This window comes from Bos grunniens, chromosome 18 (genome assembly GCF_055505025.1).
Source record: "Bos grunniens cultivar Pamir isolate PY7600 chromosome 18, Bosgru_T2T1.0, whole genome shotgun sequence".
Classification (NCBI taxonomy): Eukaryota; Metazoa; Chordata; class Mammalia; order Artiodactyla; family Bovidae; genus Bos; species Bos grunniens.
In genome coordinates this window covers 65,566,052-65,583,419 of record NC_141182.1, presented here as the reverse complement: position 1 = coordinate 65,583,419, position 17,368 = coordinate 65,566,052, and the positions used below count along the sequence as shown (strand labels likewise).

The 17,368-nt window shown below is 41.7% G+C and overlaps 1 protein-coding gene across 5 annotated transcripts; it reads right to left on the bottom strand.

The window, feature by feature from the left end:
• Nucleotides 1-1,058: 1,058 nt before the first annotated feature.
• On the bottom strand, nt 1,059-10,622 carry LOC147354841 (uncharacterized). Of its 5 annotated transcripts, none has more exons than XM_086355047.1 (4): nt 10,208-10,622; nt 9,864-9,902; nt 8,923-9,044; nt 1,059-4,966 (listed from the first exon to the last, which is right to left on the bottom strand). In XM_086355047.1, exons 3-4 carry the CDS (start codon nt 8,954-8,956, stop codon nt 3,516-3,518), a joined length of 1,485 nt encoding a protein of 494 aa, XP_086211173.1. In that variant the 5' UTR covers nt 8,957-9,044; nt 9,864-9,902; nt 10,208-10,622; the 3' UTR covers nt 1,059-3,515. The 5 variants fall into 5 exon arrangements, with proteins under 5 accessions (XP_086211173.1, XP_086211171.1, XP_086211172.1 ...); XM_086355045.1 differs by having other exon boundaries at nt 8,923-9,049; nt 10,208-10,599; XM_086355046.1 differs by having other exon boundaries at nt 8,923-9,049; nt 10,317-10,593.
• Nucleotides 10,623-17,368: the final 6,746 nt, after the last annotated feature.

The window sequence follows — 17,368 nt, the reverse complement described above, 5'->3', positions numbered from 1 at the left end:
CTAGAATTTGCTCCTCTGTTAAGCGGGTGGTAGTATTGAGAATGTCTAGAGCTAAAAACACTTTAAATTGTAACTACGCTCCCTCTGATTGCTTTTAAATGTACTGAAATCCCCCAACCACTTATAGAACCCCAATTATTCTGAATTATGGTGGAATACTCACGGCTTTTCCCTCAGCAAGAACACAGACACAAACTATCAAAGGGTTCTTACTGAAAACAGTTTGGTTTTGACTCCAAAATAAAATGCTAGAAATTACATCTCAACTTCCTTTTTGTTTTGCTTCTCAACTTTTAATATGCATTTTTCTATTTTGCCTGCATTGCACAGCATTCAGGATCTTAATTCCCCAACCAAAGATGGAACCTGTCCCCTTCAATGGAGGTGTGGAGCTCTAACCACTAGACTGCCAGGGAATTCCCAATAAGCATTCTTTCTGACCTCTTATGTGAAAAACGTTTTCAAAGTTTGGTTTTTTGTTTTTTCCTCAACAATTGCCTGTACTTGAAGTATCTTGCATGCTCTGCTTTTTTCTTCTTGAATAACTGAGATAGTGAACTGAATAACTGAGTGTCACTAATATTAACTGAATAAGTGTCATTAATATATCAATAGATGGTCTTTTGTTTCCAATGAAAATTTTGGTTTCAGGGGTGTTTTAAGTGTGTATCAAAACATCAAAATGTACACCTTAAACACATGCAGTGTGTATGTTCAGTCAATTATACTTTTATGAAACAAATATTCAAAACTCGTCACTTCCTAATAATTTTACTATGTTTTACTATTATCTGAGTCCTACAGATTATTGTAGTCCCTGGAGTTAGAATCATGGACTTCTAGCAACTCTTCCCAACTCCATGTTCAGTGAAACCATGTTGGCAGTTTGATATTGGCTAAAGTGAGAGTATTTATATAAAGGAAATTGGCAAACACTACAAACCAAGACTTAATTATGTTTTTGAAAGCCTAGGCTTAAGAATATATAAACAATCCAGATTAAACTTATAAAAGTATATGATGTATGTGGTAATTACATTGTACAGAATGCATAAAAATTAAGGAACAAAAATGAGCTAATTATTTATTAATAAAAAGGTAAATAATCACAACATAAAAAAGTAAAATGAGGGGAAAAAAAAGTAAAACAAGTATAGATATAAACAGATATTTCACCAAGAAGATATACAGATGGCAAATAAACACATTAAAAAAAATGTTCAACACCATGAATCCTTATGGAGATGTAACTAAAATTAGTGTTTCCTTACTAAAAGGGTAAATTCAAAAGACTGAGCGTATCAAGTACTGGCAAAAATGTGGAGGCATTTTACATAAACCTGGTGGGTATATAAAAGTAAACAATGGTTTAAGGTCACCATTTAGCTGTTTTGTAAGTTAAACATTCACCTATTCTGACTCAGGTATTACACTCTGGGTTATTAACACAAGACAAGTGAAAATACATACATACAGAATTACACAAAACTGTTCTATCAGCTTTACTTAGAAGAGTCAAAACTGGGAGTAACCCAAATTCCCTTAACCAGACGAATGAATAAACAAATGGAATAAGCATAGGAAAGATACTTAGTTCAGCAATAAAAAGAATGAACTATTTTTATATAAATAATTGAAGAATCTCAAAATAATTACGGACCATGAATAAAATCAGAAAAAAGTAAACACTTTAAGAATAAAATCATATATAATTCTAGAACACACAAAACAATCTATTGGAAGGTAAATCAATGATGGCCATAACTTACATTATTGTGATTATGATGAGGTTTTCTTGGTTTACATGTAAACTTTAAATTGCATACTTCAAATAGACACAGAATATTGCATGATGACTAGAATAAAAATTTATAAAATGGTTCAAAGGCAAAATATAAATATCCCACTCTTCAGAAAATCAGGCTTGGCAATCCTATATTGCCTCTCTTTCCTGATGACCTTAGAGGGGCAGCCTTGCCTTAGTGGTAGCAAATACTGATGAGTAATAGATTCCTTCTCACCTGAGTTAACAGGAAGGCTGGCTAGTCACAGAGCCACACTGTGGACTAAGGGTTCTCCTTTCTCTCTCTGTTTGTTTCTCTGCCTGTGGCAAGGGGCTTTGGCTGAACACCCCAGAGAGGCTATAGGAATCCAGAAAACCAATAGCTTATTTTCTTTGACAATGACCTCAGCCACAAAAGACACACATGCCTGGAGGCTGGCAATTTCTGGGCATCTGTGCACACTGATACTGCACAGTCACTGGCGCATCTGTTGATACAACTGGAGAAAGGGCACACTCCACCTACTTCACTGCAGTGTCCTCTGCTCCAGGGTACTTTACCAAGAGGGTTCCCCCCAGCCCTGTAGTCTTACAGTGGCACTATCTAGTGAACTCTGGGGATCAGGGATGTGGTTCTTTCATAGGTTAACTGCTAAGCATTATGTGATATTCACTATGAATAACAATTCATGTTCCCAGAAGTACTAGAGGTTGTCACAACTTCCTGGCTTCCCAGGGTGTTTTCTGAGCCCACAAAAACAAAACAACAACAAAAAAAACCCCTAATACACAGTCCACAAATCAGGACCCCAAAGCTCTGCAGTCTTTCCTAGGAGACTTTGGGTAATAATGTATTTACATTGTGCCGAAACTAGAAAGAGAGCTCTATTTTTCATTCATACTGACATGTGAAGCAAACAGTGTACCTGACCCCCATGAAATCTGTGCCACCCTCAATGCTGGTAGAGCCTAGCTGTCTTCAGATCACCTGACACAGTGAATAGAACCCCCAGACCAAAAGGGGCTTAATATTAATGCCTTTATTATTGCAGAGTGCAAAGTAACATGAGGCATGCAATTCCCAGCTTGGTTCCTCCAGTTCCTCCACACTTGGAGGTTGAGAAAATCCAACTGAAGTGTCACTAGAAACTAACATGTCCCTGAAAGTGCAGGCCTTTCTGTCAAGTCACCAAAAGAATTCAGACTGGGTCCACTGGGCCCAAACTGAATGAGGTTCACACCCTACTGTGGAAATGAGAAGGGAAAGAGGATGCCGTAAGAGCTAAGACTACTCATTATTTCCATCCCCTAAGGGGATGGGACAGAGGTCAGCTTACCTAAGCATGTTGGGAGGTAATTTTTGTACACTGTGGACCTGCCAGGTGATAGAGATGAAAATGAATTCTGCCACAGAACTGGCAGTGACATAAAGCTGGTGAGGGTCCTGGGAGGTAAGAAACTATAACACAACTCCTAAGAGATTCTCACATACCTGGAACTTTAGGGGAATGCCCCTACTGAAGATTTTCTGATGTAAGAGCTTTAATTCAGGTAGATGGCTCCCTCACAACCTCTTTCCTCCAGTGTAATTATACTAGAAGTAACTGCATCTGCTGGCACATCTAAGGCCTTTCACTAGGGTGAAGTCTCTAGTATTAAATGAGGCCATATTAGCAGCTAACAGACTGCCCACATTCACTGCACTCTTAAGATACATTTCATTGTGAACTCTCTAATGCTGAATGAGGCTGGAACTTTGGCTAAAGGATTTTCCACTGTCCCCAGACTCATGAGATCTTTCTCCAGGGTGAATTTTCTGGTGTTCATTGAGGTTAGATTTGCAATTAAAAGATTTCCCACGTTCTTTTCTCTGATGAGGCCGTTCTCCAGTGTGACCTTTTCGGTGGTAAATGAGGCTAAATTTTCGGCTAAAAGATTTCCCACATTCATGACATTCATAAGGCCTCTCTCCAGTATGAATTCTCTGATGTTGAATGAGGATGGATCTTTGAGTAAAAGATTGTCCACATTCTGCACAATCATAAGGCCTTTCTCCAGAGTGAACTCTCAGGTGGTTAATGAGGTTAGATTTGCAGCTAAAGGATTTTGTACATTCCTGACACTCGTAAGGCCTCTCTCCAGTGTGAACTCTCAGGTGGATAATGAGGTTAGATTTGCAGCTAAATGATTTTCCACATTCCCTACACTCATAAGGCCTTTCTCCTGTGTGGATTTTCTGATGTGAACTGAGGCTAGAGCTTTGCTTAAAGGATTTCCCACATTTACTGCACTCATAAGGTCTTTCTCCTGTATGAAGTCTCCTGTGATGAATGAGGGTGGAGCTTCGGCTAAAGGATTTTCCACATTCACCACACTGATGAAGCCGTTCTCCACTGTGACCTTTCTGATGTTGAACAAGGTTGGATCTTTGACTAAAAGATTTTCCACATTCTTTGTACTCATAAGGTTTTTCTCCAGTGTGAACTTTCCTGTGGGTCTTCAGGCTGTTGCTTCGGGTAAAGGATTTTCCACATTCATGGCATTCATAAGGCCGTTCTCCAGTGTGGACTTTCTGGTGCTGAATGAGATTCCACCTTCGGGTGGAGGTTTTTCCACATTTGCTGCACTCGTAAAGCCCTTCTCTAGTGAGGACTCGTTGGTCCTCAACAAGTGTGTCTGTGCAGTTGAGGATTTTTTTGCCTTCTCCCCAGTTCTGATGCCTTTCCCCACTGTGAAAGACAGCCTCACACTCATTACTGTTGTTTGAGTTCTCATTAGTGTGAGTGACCGGTTGATGGAAAAATCCCATGCTGGCTAAGTCGTCTTTCCTTATTCCCTCAGAGAAAAAGGATTCCCCTGACAGATGGGTTCTGCAGCTCTTTATAATCAAGGCTGTGTCCACAGAAGTTCTGATGGGTATTTCTCTAATGTGTTGTCCCTGGTATTGCTGAAGGTTGGCAGCAATATAGAATCGATTCCCACACGTGTACGGTTTCTGCCCAAGATGTGCTTCCTGATGCTCAGGCAAGTGAAAATTATCTCTCAAGACTGGGCCACACTTCTCAAAGGGCTGGCCCTTCTGGGGACGTGAATCTGCCTTGAGAGTCTTGATCTGTGACACTCCTTCTACAGAAAGGCTTTTTTCAGAAGGTGCTCCCTTATCTTCTGCTCCATGCCAACAGCCTGAAATTAAAGAAGTGATGATGAAGTACATATTAACCTTTTTGAGAAGGCATCACAAAAGTAACTTGATACATCAAAGAATCAGTCCATGAAACTGTTTTCAGGAAAAGGAAGTTGGGGTCACCTTAAAAAAGCAACTTCTGTACACCACTCAGTCTCTAAGGTCACAGAACGGTGCAGGCCTCAATAGGCACCGGACACAAAGAGAGGCCCAGGGGAAGGGCACGTGCTACGGATCATTCTCTGTCAATGGCCTTATTTTCGGGCCATGACACCTGGCATGTGGGATGCAGGATTGAATCAGTGCCCCCTGTAGTGGAAGCACAGAGTCTTAACCAGTGGACCACCAGGGAAGGCATGTCAATAGCTTTTAGCAGGATTATACCTGCTGATGACATGTGATGCTGTGCAGAAGTCTATTTCAGGTCCAGAAAAATCTGACTGGAACAAAGGTTAACAGGTGTTTAAGGATTATTACATAGGTGCATACTTTAGAACACTACAAAGGGGTAAAGCGCTGAGGAGGGAACAGTGTGAGGAATGAGTAAGGTAAGCAGTCCAGAGAGGTAGACAGTAGCTCTCAGCTGGAGTCAGAATAAAAACGACTAATAGAAATGACAAGTCAGTAAAGTGTCAAAAATGGAGAAGGAAAGATGGAGGTGAGCTTGGCCACTGGCAATGGCACCAAAACAGAAGTAAAACAAGAGAGATTCTTGATACAACTTCAACCAAGCCCTGAAGTCATGTCCTCTCCCATCTGCTATTCATCTGGGTCAGGTGCCCTCTGGGCCCATCTTGTGGAGAGTGGAATCATATGCATCCTGGGAAGCACAAAAGACTCTTCCCCTAGCCCCAGCTGAGCTATCGTATGAGAGCTGGATGATACAACTCCAAAGGGAAGGACAGGACAAGTCAGCAGCCAATACTAGCCCAAAAAACTCAGGACACAACAGATCACAGAAAGCATATTTCAAATATTACAAATAGTACCTATGGACACAACAAAAGAGTGTCAGAGTAGTAAAGATGGCAGAGTAGTAAGATGCAGGAGTAAGTAAGCAGGAAGATGGCAGAGTAGTAAAACCAGGTGTTTTCCCACCTAGACAACAACTACAGTGGTAGAATCAGTCTGATGTAACCACTTTGTAATGCAAAACTGCTTTATGTCATATGGTGCTCTTACTATTACTCTGACATTAAAAAAAAAAAGCATGCAAAGACACTAAAAGAAACCTACAGGGGAATATATTTGATGATAATCAGTGCAAAATTAATCAATAAAATACTAGCAAACTGTATTCAGCAGCACAATAAAAAGATGGTATGCCACAAACAACTGGGAGTTACGTCTAGAATGCCAGGATGACTCAACATACAAAGTTTGATCAATGTAATATATCACTTTAACAGAAAGGAAAAAAATGTTACCATCTCAGTCAATGTACCAAACACATCTGACAAAATTTAACACCCTTTTATGATGAAAATACTCAACTATGAAACTATGAATAGAAGGAAACTAGCCTAACATAACAGAAGCAAAAAATTAAAAACCCACAGCAAATATCAAACTCAATAGTAAAAGACTGAAAACTATTTTTCCAAGATCACAAATAAGAAAATGCCAGCTTCCAACACTACTATTCAACGTACTATTAGAAATTCTAGACAGACCAATTAGGCAAGAAAGACAAAAGTCATCCAAAAGAGAAAAGAAGGAAGAAATCACCACATCTCATGAAATCTTAAAGATTCCACCACAAAACTGTTAGAATAAATTAAGTTAGCAAAGAAAGAGAATATAAAATGGAAAAAAAAATCAGTTATATTTCTACACACTAACAAGCAACAGGAAACTAAGAAAACAATTCCACAAATAAAAGTATTTGTCAAAAGAATAAATTACCAAATTTAACCAAGGAGGTTAAGATTTGTTCATTAAAAATTACAAAACATAGCTAAAAGAATTACAGACAATAAATGGAAAAACTTCTATGTTCATGGATTGGAACACTTAATATTAAAGATGTCAAAACTATCCAAAAAAAAAAAAACCAAACTATTCACAACATCTACATGTTCAATGCAATCCTATCAAAAATCCAGTGAGAATTTCTGTGGTAATAGAAAAATTCTTCCTAAAATTCATATGGAATCTCAAGGGACATGAAGTAGCCAAAACAAACTTGAAAAAAGAACAAAGTTGGAGGAGTCACACATTTAAATATCAAATACCACTGTAAAGCTACAGTAATCAAAACAGCGTGATACTGGAATCCAGGCAGACATATAGACCAATGAAAGAGAATAAAGAGCTAAAAAATAGGCTTGCTCACATAAGTTCAAACAGTTTTCAAAAAGAAGGCCAATACCATTCGAAAAGGAAAAACAGACTTTTCAACACATGATGCCGGGAAAATTGAATATCCACATGCATGAGAATGAAGTTGCATGGTACATAAATTAATTCAAAATGGATCAAAGATCTAACTTAATAGTGACAACCACAAAACTCTTAAAAGAAAACATAATGGAAAAGCTTCAAGACAACTGCATTTAGCAATGATTTCTTACATATGACATCAAAAGCACAAGCAACAAAAGAAAAACAAACTGGACTTCATCAAAATGAAAAATTTTGGTACATCAACGATGCGATGAACATAACGAGGCAACTCACAGAATGGGAGAAAATATTTGCAAATCACATATCCAATGAAGGGTTAACACTCAAAGAGAGAATTCCTAAAACTCAACAACAAAAATCAATCAACTTGATTAAAAAATTCTCAAAAGACTTTTTGAAGAGACATTTCTCCAAAGAAGATAAGTAAACAATAAGCCCATGAAAAGATGCTCAACATCATTAGTCATTAGAAAAATGCAAATCAAAACACAATGAGATACCGCTTCAAACTAATAATGATTATTACTCAAAAAAAGAAAAAAGAAGTGTATGCAAGAAGAGGAGAAATTGGTACCTTTGTGCAACTGCTATGGAAAACACTATGGTGATTTTTCAAAAAATTAGAAAAAAAAAACTATCACAGATACAGAAATTCTTGTTGTGGGTATGTATATACCTAAAAGAATTGAAGCAAGGACACTAAAAGAAATCTGCACACCTATGTCATAACACCATGATTCAGGAGAAACAAAAGGCAGAAGCACCCAACTGTCCACTGATGGAATACTGAGTAAACAAAAATCTGTACATACAATATTATTTAGTCATAAAAAGGAAAGAAATTCTGACACATGCTACAACATTGACAAACATTTACCATATTATGCTAAGTAAGCCAACATCAAAGGAGAACTACTGTCTGATTCTACCTACGTGAAACACTCAGTCAAATTCATAGATACAGAAAGTAGAATGGTGGCTGTCAATGGATGGAAGAAGTCAGTGATTAATGGGTATGGAGTTTCAGTTGGATGATGAAAAAATTCTATGGATGCAGGACTGTGATGGCTGCACAATGAGAAGGGACTAAATGCCATTTAGTCCATTAGGCAAATGTTTTGTATATTTTGCAACAACAAAAATAAAGTAAAAAAAAAAAAACACCTAACCAAAGGATCTGTAAGAGGTACTTACATTTGTGTAAGCAGTGACTATGTAAGTGACTACACTTCCAACAGTCAGAAACAAATGTGAGCTATAGGAATGAAGGGTGTTATACTAGGGTGCTATGGTGCTAGAGAGTCACCCAGCGAGGCAGACGGCAAGACATGGGGGTCCTTTAGGCTGACAAAACAACAGTGATACCAAACTCTTCCCTGGGAGGCTTTGGGGCAGTAGGTGCTGTGGTGACACGGATGAGAAGGAGGCGAGCACTCAGCCCAGCCCTTGTAAACACAGCACAAATCCAGGCCACTAGGGACACACCTGCCCCTGGAGAAAAGAGAAGCAGAGCTTGGCCCAGGGCACAGGGGCAGGTAGAAGAGCTTACCCAGTGAGGATGTAAGTGCAAAGTTCTCCAGCATCACATCGTGGTACAGGCATCTCTGAGCCTCATCAAGGAGAGCCCATTCCTCCCAGGAGAAGTACACAGCCACATCCTCAAAGGTCACACTGCCCTGCCAGGACACAGACAGATGAGACCATCAACTGCCTCTCTTCTAAAGACCCACAAGCCACCTCCTCGCACACCTACGCCATCTCCATCTTCCTCCTAAGAGCTCAGAAGAGATTCCCGACCTTGGTGCCATAGCTGCCTGCTCTCTCCTCACTCTCCCACTAACTGCTCTGTTCATGCTGCTGTCCACTCTGCAACCAGTGGAGCCTGTAAAGACCCAGAAGAAATCACCTCCCTCATCTGATCCACACCTCCCACTGCCTCCAGAATAGATGCCCGACTTCACAGACAGTCATTCCAGGTCTGACTGCTGCTCCCCACAGCCAGTTTATTCTTGCCAGGAAGGAAGACCTGCAATTCCCTGAACCAGCTTAGTCTCACCTCCAAGCACTTCCTGTTTTTGTGACAAGCTTCCACATCTCCTTCTATTGGTGGCCTGAAATGGGAACCCTTTCATATAACACTTAAACTGGACTCAGGACCCTGAGCTAGGATTTCCCAAGATCTCCATACCCAAGGGCTGGGAAAATGCCAGGTGACAAGTTTCATGACAACCCAAATTTGGAGAAAATTTGAGGGCTTTCCTGGTGGCTCAGACAGTAAAGAATCTGCCTCTGATGCGGAAGATCTGGTTTCGATCCCCGGGTCGGGAAGATCCCCCGGAGAACGGAATGGCAACCCATTTCGATATTCCTGCCTGGAGAATTCCATGGACAGAGGAGCCTGTCGGGCTACAGTCCATGGGGTCGCAAAGGGTCGGACACGACTGAGCGACTAACACAGTGTTGCGACCAATGAGGGTAACCTCCACTTACCCGATTAGGTTCTAAAAGCATCTCTGCAGCCATGGAAACCTGTGGGAAGAGGAAGGTCTTAGAGGGATGTGATCCTAGCAATTTTCCAGGGGCTCAGGCCTCCACTGCACACCTGGCGGCACCCGAACCAAGTACCTGGGGCCGAGCGTCTAACCTCTGTACTGACTTTCAGCAGCTGTGTGTCCTGTTCCCTGCAGACATCAAATGGGCTCCCGGGTTCCCGGTCCTCCCGCCTCAGTCGGACCTTCAAGCCTCTGCACCTGGGGGTCCCTCAGCCTGTCACCCTCTCCCATGCGCCATCACACTGTCCGTCAGACACAGGGCCCCACACACGACCGCCTCACCGCCTGTATCCCGGGGCCGGGGCTGCGGGCACGTGAGGATGCTTCCCACACTCTGAGCTTTAGTGTCCGGTGGGTCGAGAGCGATGCGGGCCCGAAGGACAGCGTTTACCTGAAGCAGGTCGCTCAGGGCAACCGCCGCTACGAAGCCGCTGGGCCTGGTAAATCCTGGCCCGGACTGACCCGGCAGCAGCGTCTCCAGGCCGCCCCGCAGGCGGCGACGTGCCCGACTTTAGAACCGCCTCCAGTCACTGGGTACAAAGCCTCTTCTCGCGCCTTCTGTTACTTCAAGCCCGATTCTACACACTCGGCCTTAGGACCCACGTAACAACCGAAAAGACCGCAACGAAGACACCGGAAGTCCCGCCTCACCATGTCCCAGAAATGCTGAAATTCTGGGCGCTCATTGGATAATCTTAGCTGCCTCTCAACGCGTGGCTTTCTGGGTAATGGAGTTCCCGCTGCCACACAGGCCGGCTGGAGGGGCGTGTTTGCTTGAATCTCCCCTGGAAAGGCATCAAGCAATCTCCTGGGCGGCTGAAAGCAGACCGCCCTGTTTTTCTAGGTCGGGGATAGGCTTCGCTTCCTCTTAAAGGGGCGAAGGCCAATTTCTGCAGAGACCGAAGTGCATTTCGAAAGCCTTAATGAGATCGATAGTGATCTCTTTAAGTGCTTAGATAATTCAGATTCCATGCGGTCGCCTCTAGTGAACATACAATGGTAGATACAAGAGTCCTTGGAATGCATGCAGACTGAGGAGTTTAAATCATTTTTGTGAGCTTTAATGAGTTTTGGCTGGGACTTCAAAGGGGGGGAAAAAATCACCTGGACCATAGCAGACAAGATAGAGGAGGCCTACCGGATGTCTCTGAGGAAGGTGGACATCGTGGGACCCGGGCTTCTCCTTCTTGTTAGTCAATGTGCAGAACTCTGAGAAACACCTTCTGATCCATAAAACATTCAGCTATTTTAGCTGAAAAACATAACACTGTTTTACACAGGCACATAATTTTTTTGTAATAAAGAGTTAACAGTCATGTACGAAATGCCACATAAGCTATTTTCTGTTAAAAACCTATTAGAGAGGGCTTCCCAGATGGTTCAGTGGTAAAAAATCCTCCTGTCAATGCAGGACACATCGGTTCAATCTGTGGTTCAGGAAGATCCCACATGTTGGAAAAGCAACTAACCCTGTGCGCTACAGCTATTGAGTCTCTGCTCTAGAGCCCAGGATTGAGTGCACTCGCTGCAACTACTGAAGCCTGAGCGCCCTAGAGCTGGTGCGCAGCAACAGGAAAAACCGCTGCAATGAGAAGCCCCTGCACTGCTATGAAGAGTACCCCAGCTCCCTTGATGCAATTAGAGAAAGGCCTGGGCAGCAGCGAAGACCCAGCACACCCCAAAATAAATAAAAGATGTTTGCTCCTTGGAAGAAAAGCTATGACAAACTTAGTGTATTAAAAAGCAGAGAAATCACTTTGCCAACAAAGGTCCATATAGTTAAAGCTATAGTTTTCCAGTAGTCATGTATGGATGTGAGAGTTGAAGCATAAAGAAAGCTGAATGCCTAAGAATTGATGCTTTCGAACTATGGTGCTGGAAAAGACTCTTGAGAGTCCCTTCGACTGCAAGGAGATCAAACGAGTCAATCCTAAAGAAAATCAACCCTGAATATTCATTGGAAGGACTGATGCTGAAGCTGAAGCTCCGAAACTTTGGCCACCTGATGCGAAGAGCCGACTCATTGGAAAAGACCCTGATGCTAGGAAAGAATGAAAACAAAAGGAGAAGGGAGCAACAAAGGATGAGATGGTTGAACGACATCGCTGAATAGACATGAGTTTGAGTAATCTGTGGGAGATACTGAAGGACAGGGATGCCTGGAGTGCTTCAGTCCATGGGGTCACAAAGAGTCAGACACAACTTAGCAACTGAACAACAACAATAAAAAGAGAACATAACTTAAAAAAAGAATCTATTAGAGGGACATGTGTGGGTTACAGATTAAGTGAGAAGGCTGTGTGCAGCTATTTAAATTTGCAGCTCATGATTCATTTATGTGATTTATTACACTTTGTATATGCTTAGTCACCTCTGACTCTTTGCCACCATTTGGACTGTAGCCCACCAGGCTCCTCTGTCCATGGAATTTTTCAGGCAAGAATACTGGAATGGGTTGCCATTTCCTTTTCCAGCGAATTTTCCTGACCCAGGGATCAAATCTGCATCTCCAGTACCTTCTGCACTGCAGGCAGATTCTTTACCAGCTGAGCCAAATGGGGAACCCTGATTACAGATTAACCACCCTAATTATTCATTTATTCCATAATCCCCTTAAATTGAATATATGATTATTTCCTTGGTCTGAATGTGACAAAGATTACAACCTTGCAGCAATGATAGAATTTTACAAATAATTCATTAAAGACTCCACTTAACACATGTTCCCCAGCCAAAAATAAAACAAAACCAGTTGTGCACTTATAAACACCACCATCACATAGACCTCAGGAGTCTATGAAGTAGGAGATTTACCTTCTTCATTTTAAAACTCACCAGGGCCTGTGTCCTGAAGTTTTTAGAAGGTAGGCTATGAGGGTGTTTTTAATGAAGATAAAGTGAGAGAAATTCAGACAATATAACTGAGAAGAGAGAAGATGACAGGCTTCCTTGTCAGGAGCCGCGTTAGGCATTACTGACAAAATGGAGGCACGGCCCTCAGCCCCCTCTCCTCATTCCGCAGGCACAGACCCAGGATTAAGGAGTTAGGCCTTGTAATTCTGACTTGTCTTTCCCTCTCCTCAACTGAGTTGACTGAAAAGGAATATTAAGGTGCTTATTGTTCTTGAGAAGAGAACGAGAAGGCACAAAGCCTTCTGCAGCTGGGCTCAGAAAATAATTCATAAAGTTAATCATTGACATTTGTTCAAGGGCTTTTACAAAAGAGTGCTCCAGGATGAGCACATAGGCCGTAGCTTGAGGCCATGGGAGGGACTGCTATTTGAAGCCTATTTGTGAGGAGAATGTTTAAGGCAAAGGAGTTTGGATTGAACCCGGGTCCCCCACATTGTAGACAGATGCTTAACCGTCTGAGCCACCAGGGAAGTCTGAATTTAGGGCTTAGAAATAATTAAAACAGTTAGAAGTTAAAGATTTAAGGAATGTTGTAAAGTTATCGTATTTTACTATAGCTTATAGAAGTTAGGGCAAAGACTAACAGAGTTTAGCCAAGAAAATGCACTGGTCATAGCAAACACCCTCTTCCAACAACACAAGAGAAGACTCTACACATGGACATCACCAGATGGTCAACACCAAAATCAGATTGATTATATTCTTTGCAGCCAAAGATGGAGAAGCTCTATACAGTCAACAAAAACAAGACCAGGAGCTGACTGTGGCTCAGATAATGAACTCCTTATTGCCAAGTTCAGACTGAAATTGAAGAAAGTAGGGAAAACCACTTGACCATGGAGGTATGACCTAAATTAAATCCCTTATGATTATACAGTGGAAGTGAGAAATACATTTAAGGGACTAGATCTGATAGATAGAGTGCCTGATGAACTATGGAATGAGGTTCATGACATTGTACAGGAGACAGGGATCAAGACCATCCCCATGGAAAAGAAATGCAAAAAAGCAAAATGGCTGTCTGGGGAGGCCTTACAAATAGCTGTGAAAAGAAGAGAAGCAAAAAGCAAAGGAGAAAAGGAAAGATATAAGCATCTGAATGCAGAGTTCCAAAGAATAGCAAGAAGAGATAAGAAAGCCTTTCTCAGCAATCAATGCAAAGAAATAGAGGAAAACAACAGAATGGGAAAGACTAGAGATCTCTTCAAGAAAATTAGAGATACCAAGGGAACATTTCATGCAAAGATGGGCTTGATAAAGGACAGAAATGGTATGGACCTAACAGAAGCAGAAGATATTAAGAAAAGGTGGCAAGAATACACAGAAGAACTGTACAAAAAAAGATCTTCACGACCCATATAATCACGATGGTGTGATCACTGACCTAGAGCCAGACATCCTGGAATGTGAGGTCAAGTGGGCCTTAGAAAGCATCACTACAAACAAAGCTAGTGGAGGTGATGGAATTCCAGTTGAGCTATTTCAAATCCTGAAAGATGATGCTGTGAAAGTGCTGCACTCAATATGCCAGCAAATTTGGAAAACTCAGCAGTGGCCAGAGGACCGGAAAAGGTCAGTTTTCATTCCAATCCCAAAGAAAGGCAATGCCAAAGAATGCTCAAACTACTAGACAATTGCACTCATCTCACACGCTAGTAAAATAATGCTCAAAATCCTCCAAGCCAGGCTTCAGCAATACGTGAACCCTGAACTTCCCGATGTTCAAGCTGGTTTTAGAAAAGGCAGAGGAACCAGAGACCAAATTGCCAACATCCACTGGATCATGGAAAAATCAAGAGAGTTCCAGAAAAACATCTATTTCTGCTTTATTGACTATGCCAAAGCCTTTGACTGTGTGGATCACAATAACCTGTGGAAAATTCTGAAAGAGATGGGAATACCAGACCACCTGATCTGCCTCTTGAGAAATTTGTATGCAGGTCAGGAAGCAACAGTTAGAACTGGACATGGAACAACAGACTGGTTCCAAATAGGGAAAGGAGTACGTCAAGGCTGTATATTGTCACCCTGCTTATTTAACTTATATGCACAGTACATCATGAGAAACTCTGGGCTGGAAGAAGCACAAGCTGGAATCAAGATTGCCAGGAGAAATATCAATAACCTCAGATATGCAGATGACACCACCCTTATGGCAGAAAGTGAAGAGGAACTCAAAAGCCTCTTGATGAAAGTGAAAGAGGAGAGTGAAAAAGTTGGCTTAAAACTCAACATTTAGAAAATGAAGATCATGGCGTCTGGTCCCATCCCTTCATGGGAAATAGATGGGGAAACAGTGGAAACAGTGTCAGACTTTATTTTTGGGGGCTCCAAAATCACTGCAGATGGTGACTGCAGCCATGAAATTAAAAGACGCTTACTCCTTGGAAGAAAAGTTATGACCAACCTAGATAGCATATTCAAAAGTAGAGACATTACTTTGCCAACAAAGGTCCGTCTAGTCAAGGCTATGGTTTTTCCTGTGGTCATGTATGGATGTGAGAGTTGGACTGTGAAGAAAGCTGAGCGCCGAAGAACTGATGCTTTTGAACTGTGGTGTTGGAGAAGACTCTTGAGAGTCCCTTGGACTGCAAGGAGATCCAACCAGTTCATTCTGAAGGAGATCAGCCCTGGGATTTCTTTGGAAGGAATGATGCCAAAGCTGAAACTCCAGTACTTTGGCCATCTCATGAGAAGAGTTGACTCATTGGAAAAGACTCTGATGCTGGGAGGGATTGGGGTCAGGAGGAGAAGGGGATGACAGAGGATGAGATGGCTGGATGGCATCACTGACTCGATGGACGTGTCTGAGTGAACTCCGGGAGTTGGTGATGGACAGGGAGGCCTGGCATGCTGTGATTCATGGGGTCTCAAAGCGTCGGACACGACTGAGTGACTGAACTGAACTGATAGAAGTTAGGAATTTTTAGAGACACTATAGCTAGAAGCCTTTTTAAGAGATAGTGAGCTCACGATGTTAGGGGCAAACAGGATTTAGGAAGATAAGTAGTAAACTGAGGAATGTAGCATGAGTTACAATGTAATCACAAGTTATATATACATTAGAGGAGGTAGACAATAGACAATAAGACTGATTCCGAGAGAATCACTGAAGCAGGAACTCTGTTTGGAGAGCAACAGTGATTTATGGAGACAACAAAACTGGGTCATTGGGAACTGAATATATCAAACCTCTGACCTGATGCTTTTGTAAAAGTATAAAAGAGAATCATAAGCTTGAAATAAACAGGCAGTCCAAAAGAGAAATGAGAGGCTGCCTCATTTCTCTTGCCGACACCGTTCGTCTTTTCAGGGTGAATCCCTGGTTGCTGGAGTTGGACTCCTGCACTTCCTGAATGAGGTGGAATAGCATGATGACATGTCTCTGGTTCCCTTAGTAAATATATTTTTCTGTTTGAATATGCTTGTGCCTGTATGTCTATCTCTCTGCCTACCATCTATGTATATCTATCTACCTATTTAAAATTTGCATGTATTAGGGAGCCTGACAATCTTGGCATCACTGAAGGTACTGATCATTGTGGCCCCTAAAGTCCTGCAGTACCTCGGAAGTAATAATGACTCATCATTTCTCCTGATCATAGAAGTCTGTGGAGATGAATCAATAAGAAATTTAGTGTCTCCATTCACAGAGAGTGGGGGTAAGTTGTCTATAGTCTATCTAATAGCCTTTGGAACAGTTAACTGATTTTGTAATACATGCTTTCTAAGAACCTGAAACTTATCTGAAATTAAGAGCTACCTAAAAACTTGGATTTGTTTCAAGGACAGTGACTGTTGATACAGAGTGTTCAGGTGGGCAAACGGGACATACACATCTAAGATAAAGGCTTGGGATTCCATGATCCCAGCTCCTTGCTGGGAAGTGATTATCACTCCACCTGTAATTGCAGTAACAATGACTGCAAAGAGAATAGAAGTTATCCGTGACAAACATTTGGACTTCTGTAAAGCACTGAAAGAGAATCACTAAAAATGACTAATACAGATATCCACCAGAAATGGCAGGAACAGATGCGGGAGAATAATTCCAGTGGGATGTGAGGAAAGGACCCTGAGATCTGACAGTGAGAGCGGGGAGCCCATCAAGACTCAATCCAGGGACTTACCTGATAGTTCAGCAGCTAAGAAGTGGCCCAGGTTCAATACCTGATCAGAAAACCAGATCCCACATGCGACAACTAAGACCCCATGCAGCCAAATACATACGTACATACAGGATTCCTTATGAGTCTGAAGTCTTTGTTTTAACATATGATTCCTCCTCACAGGTACTCATATTTCATAAACATTTTTAATGTGTAATTTCAATTCATACATACATGTCAGTGTACAGACATATACATGTAAACATACAAAACTAACACATATATTTTTATTTTAAAACTCACCAGTTCATGTGTATATATGAATGTGTATGATTACATGTATATACATGCACAAAAGTGAAGTCAAAGTGGTAGTCCCTCAGTCATATCTGACTCTGTGACCCCATAAACTGTATTCCGC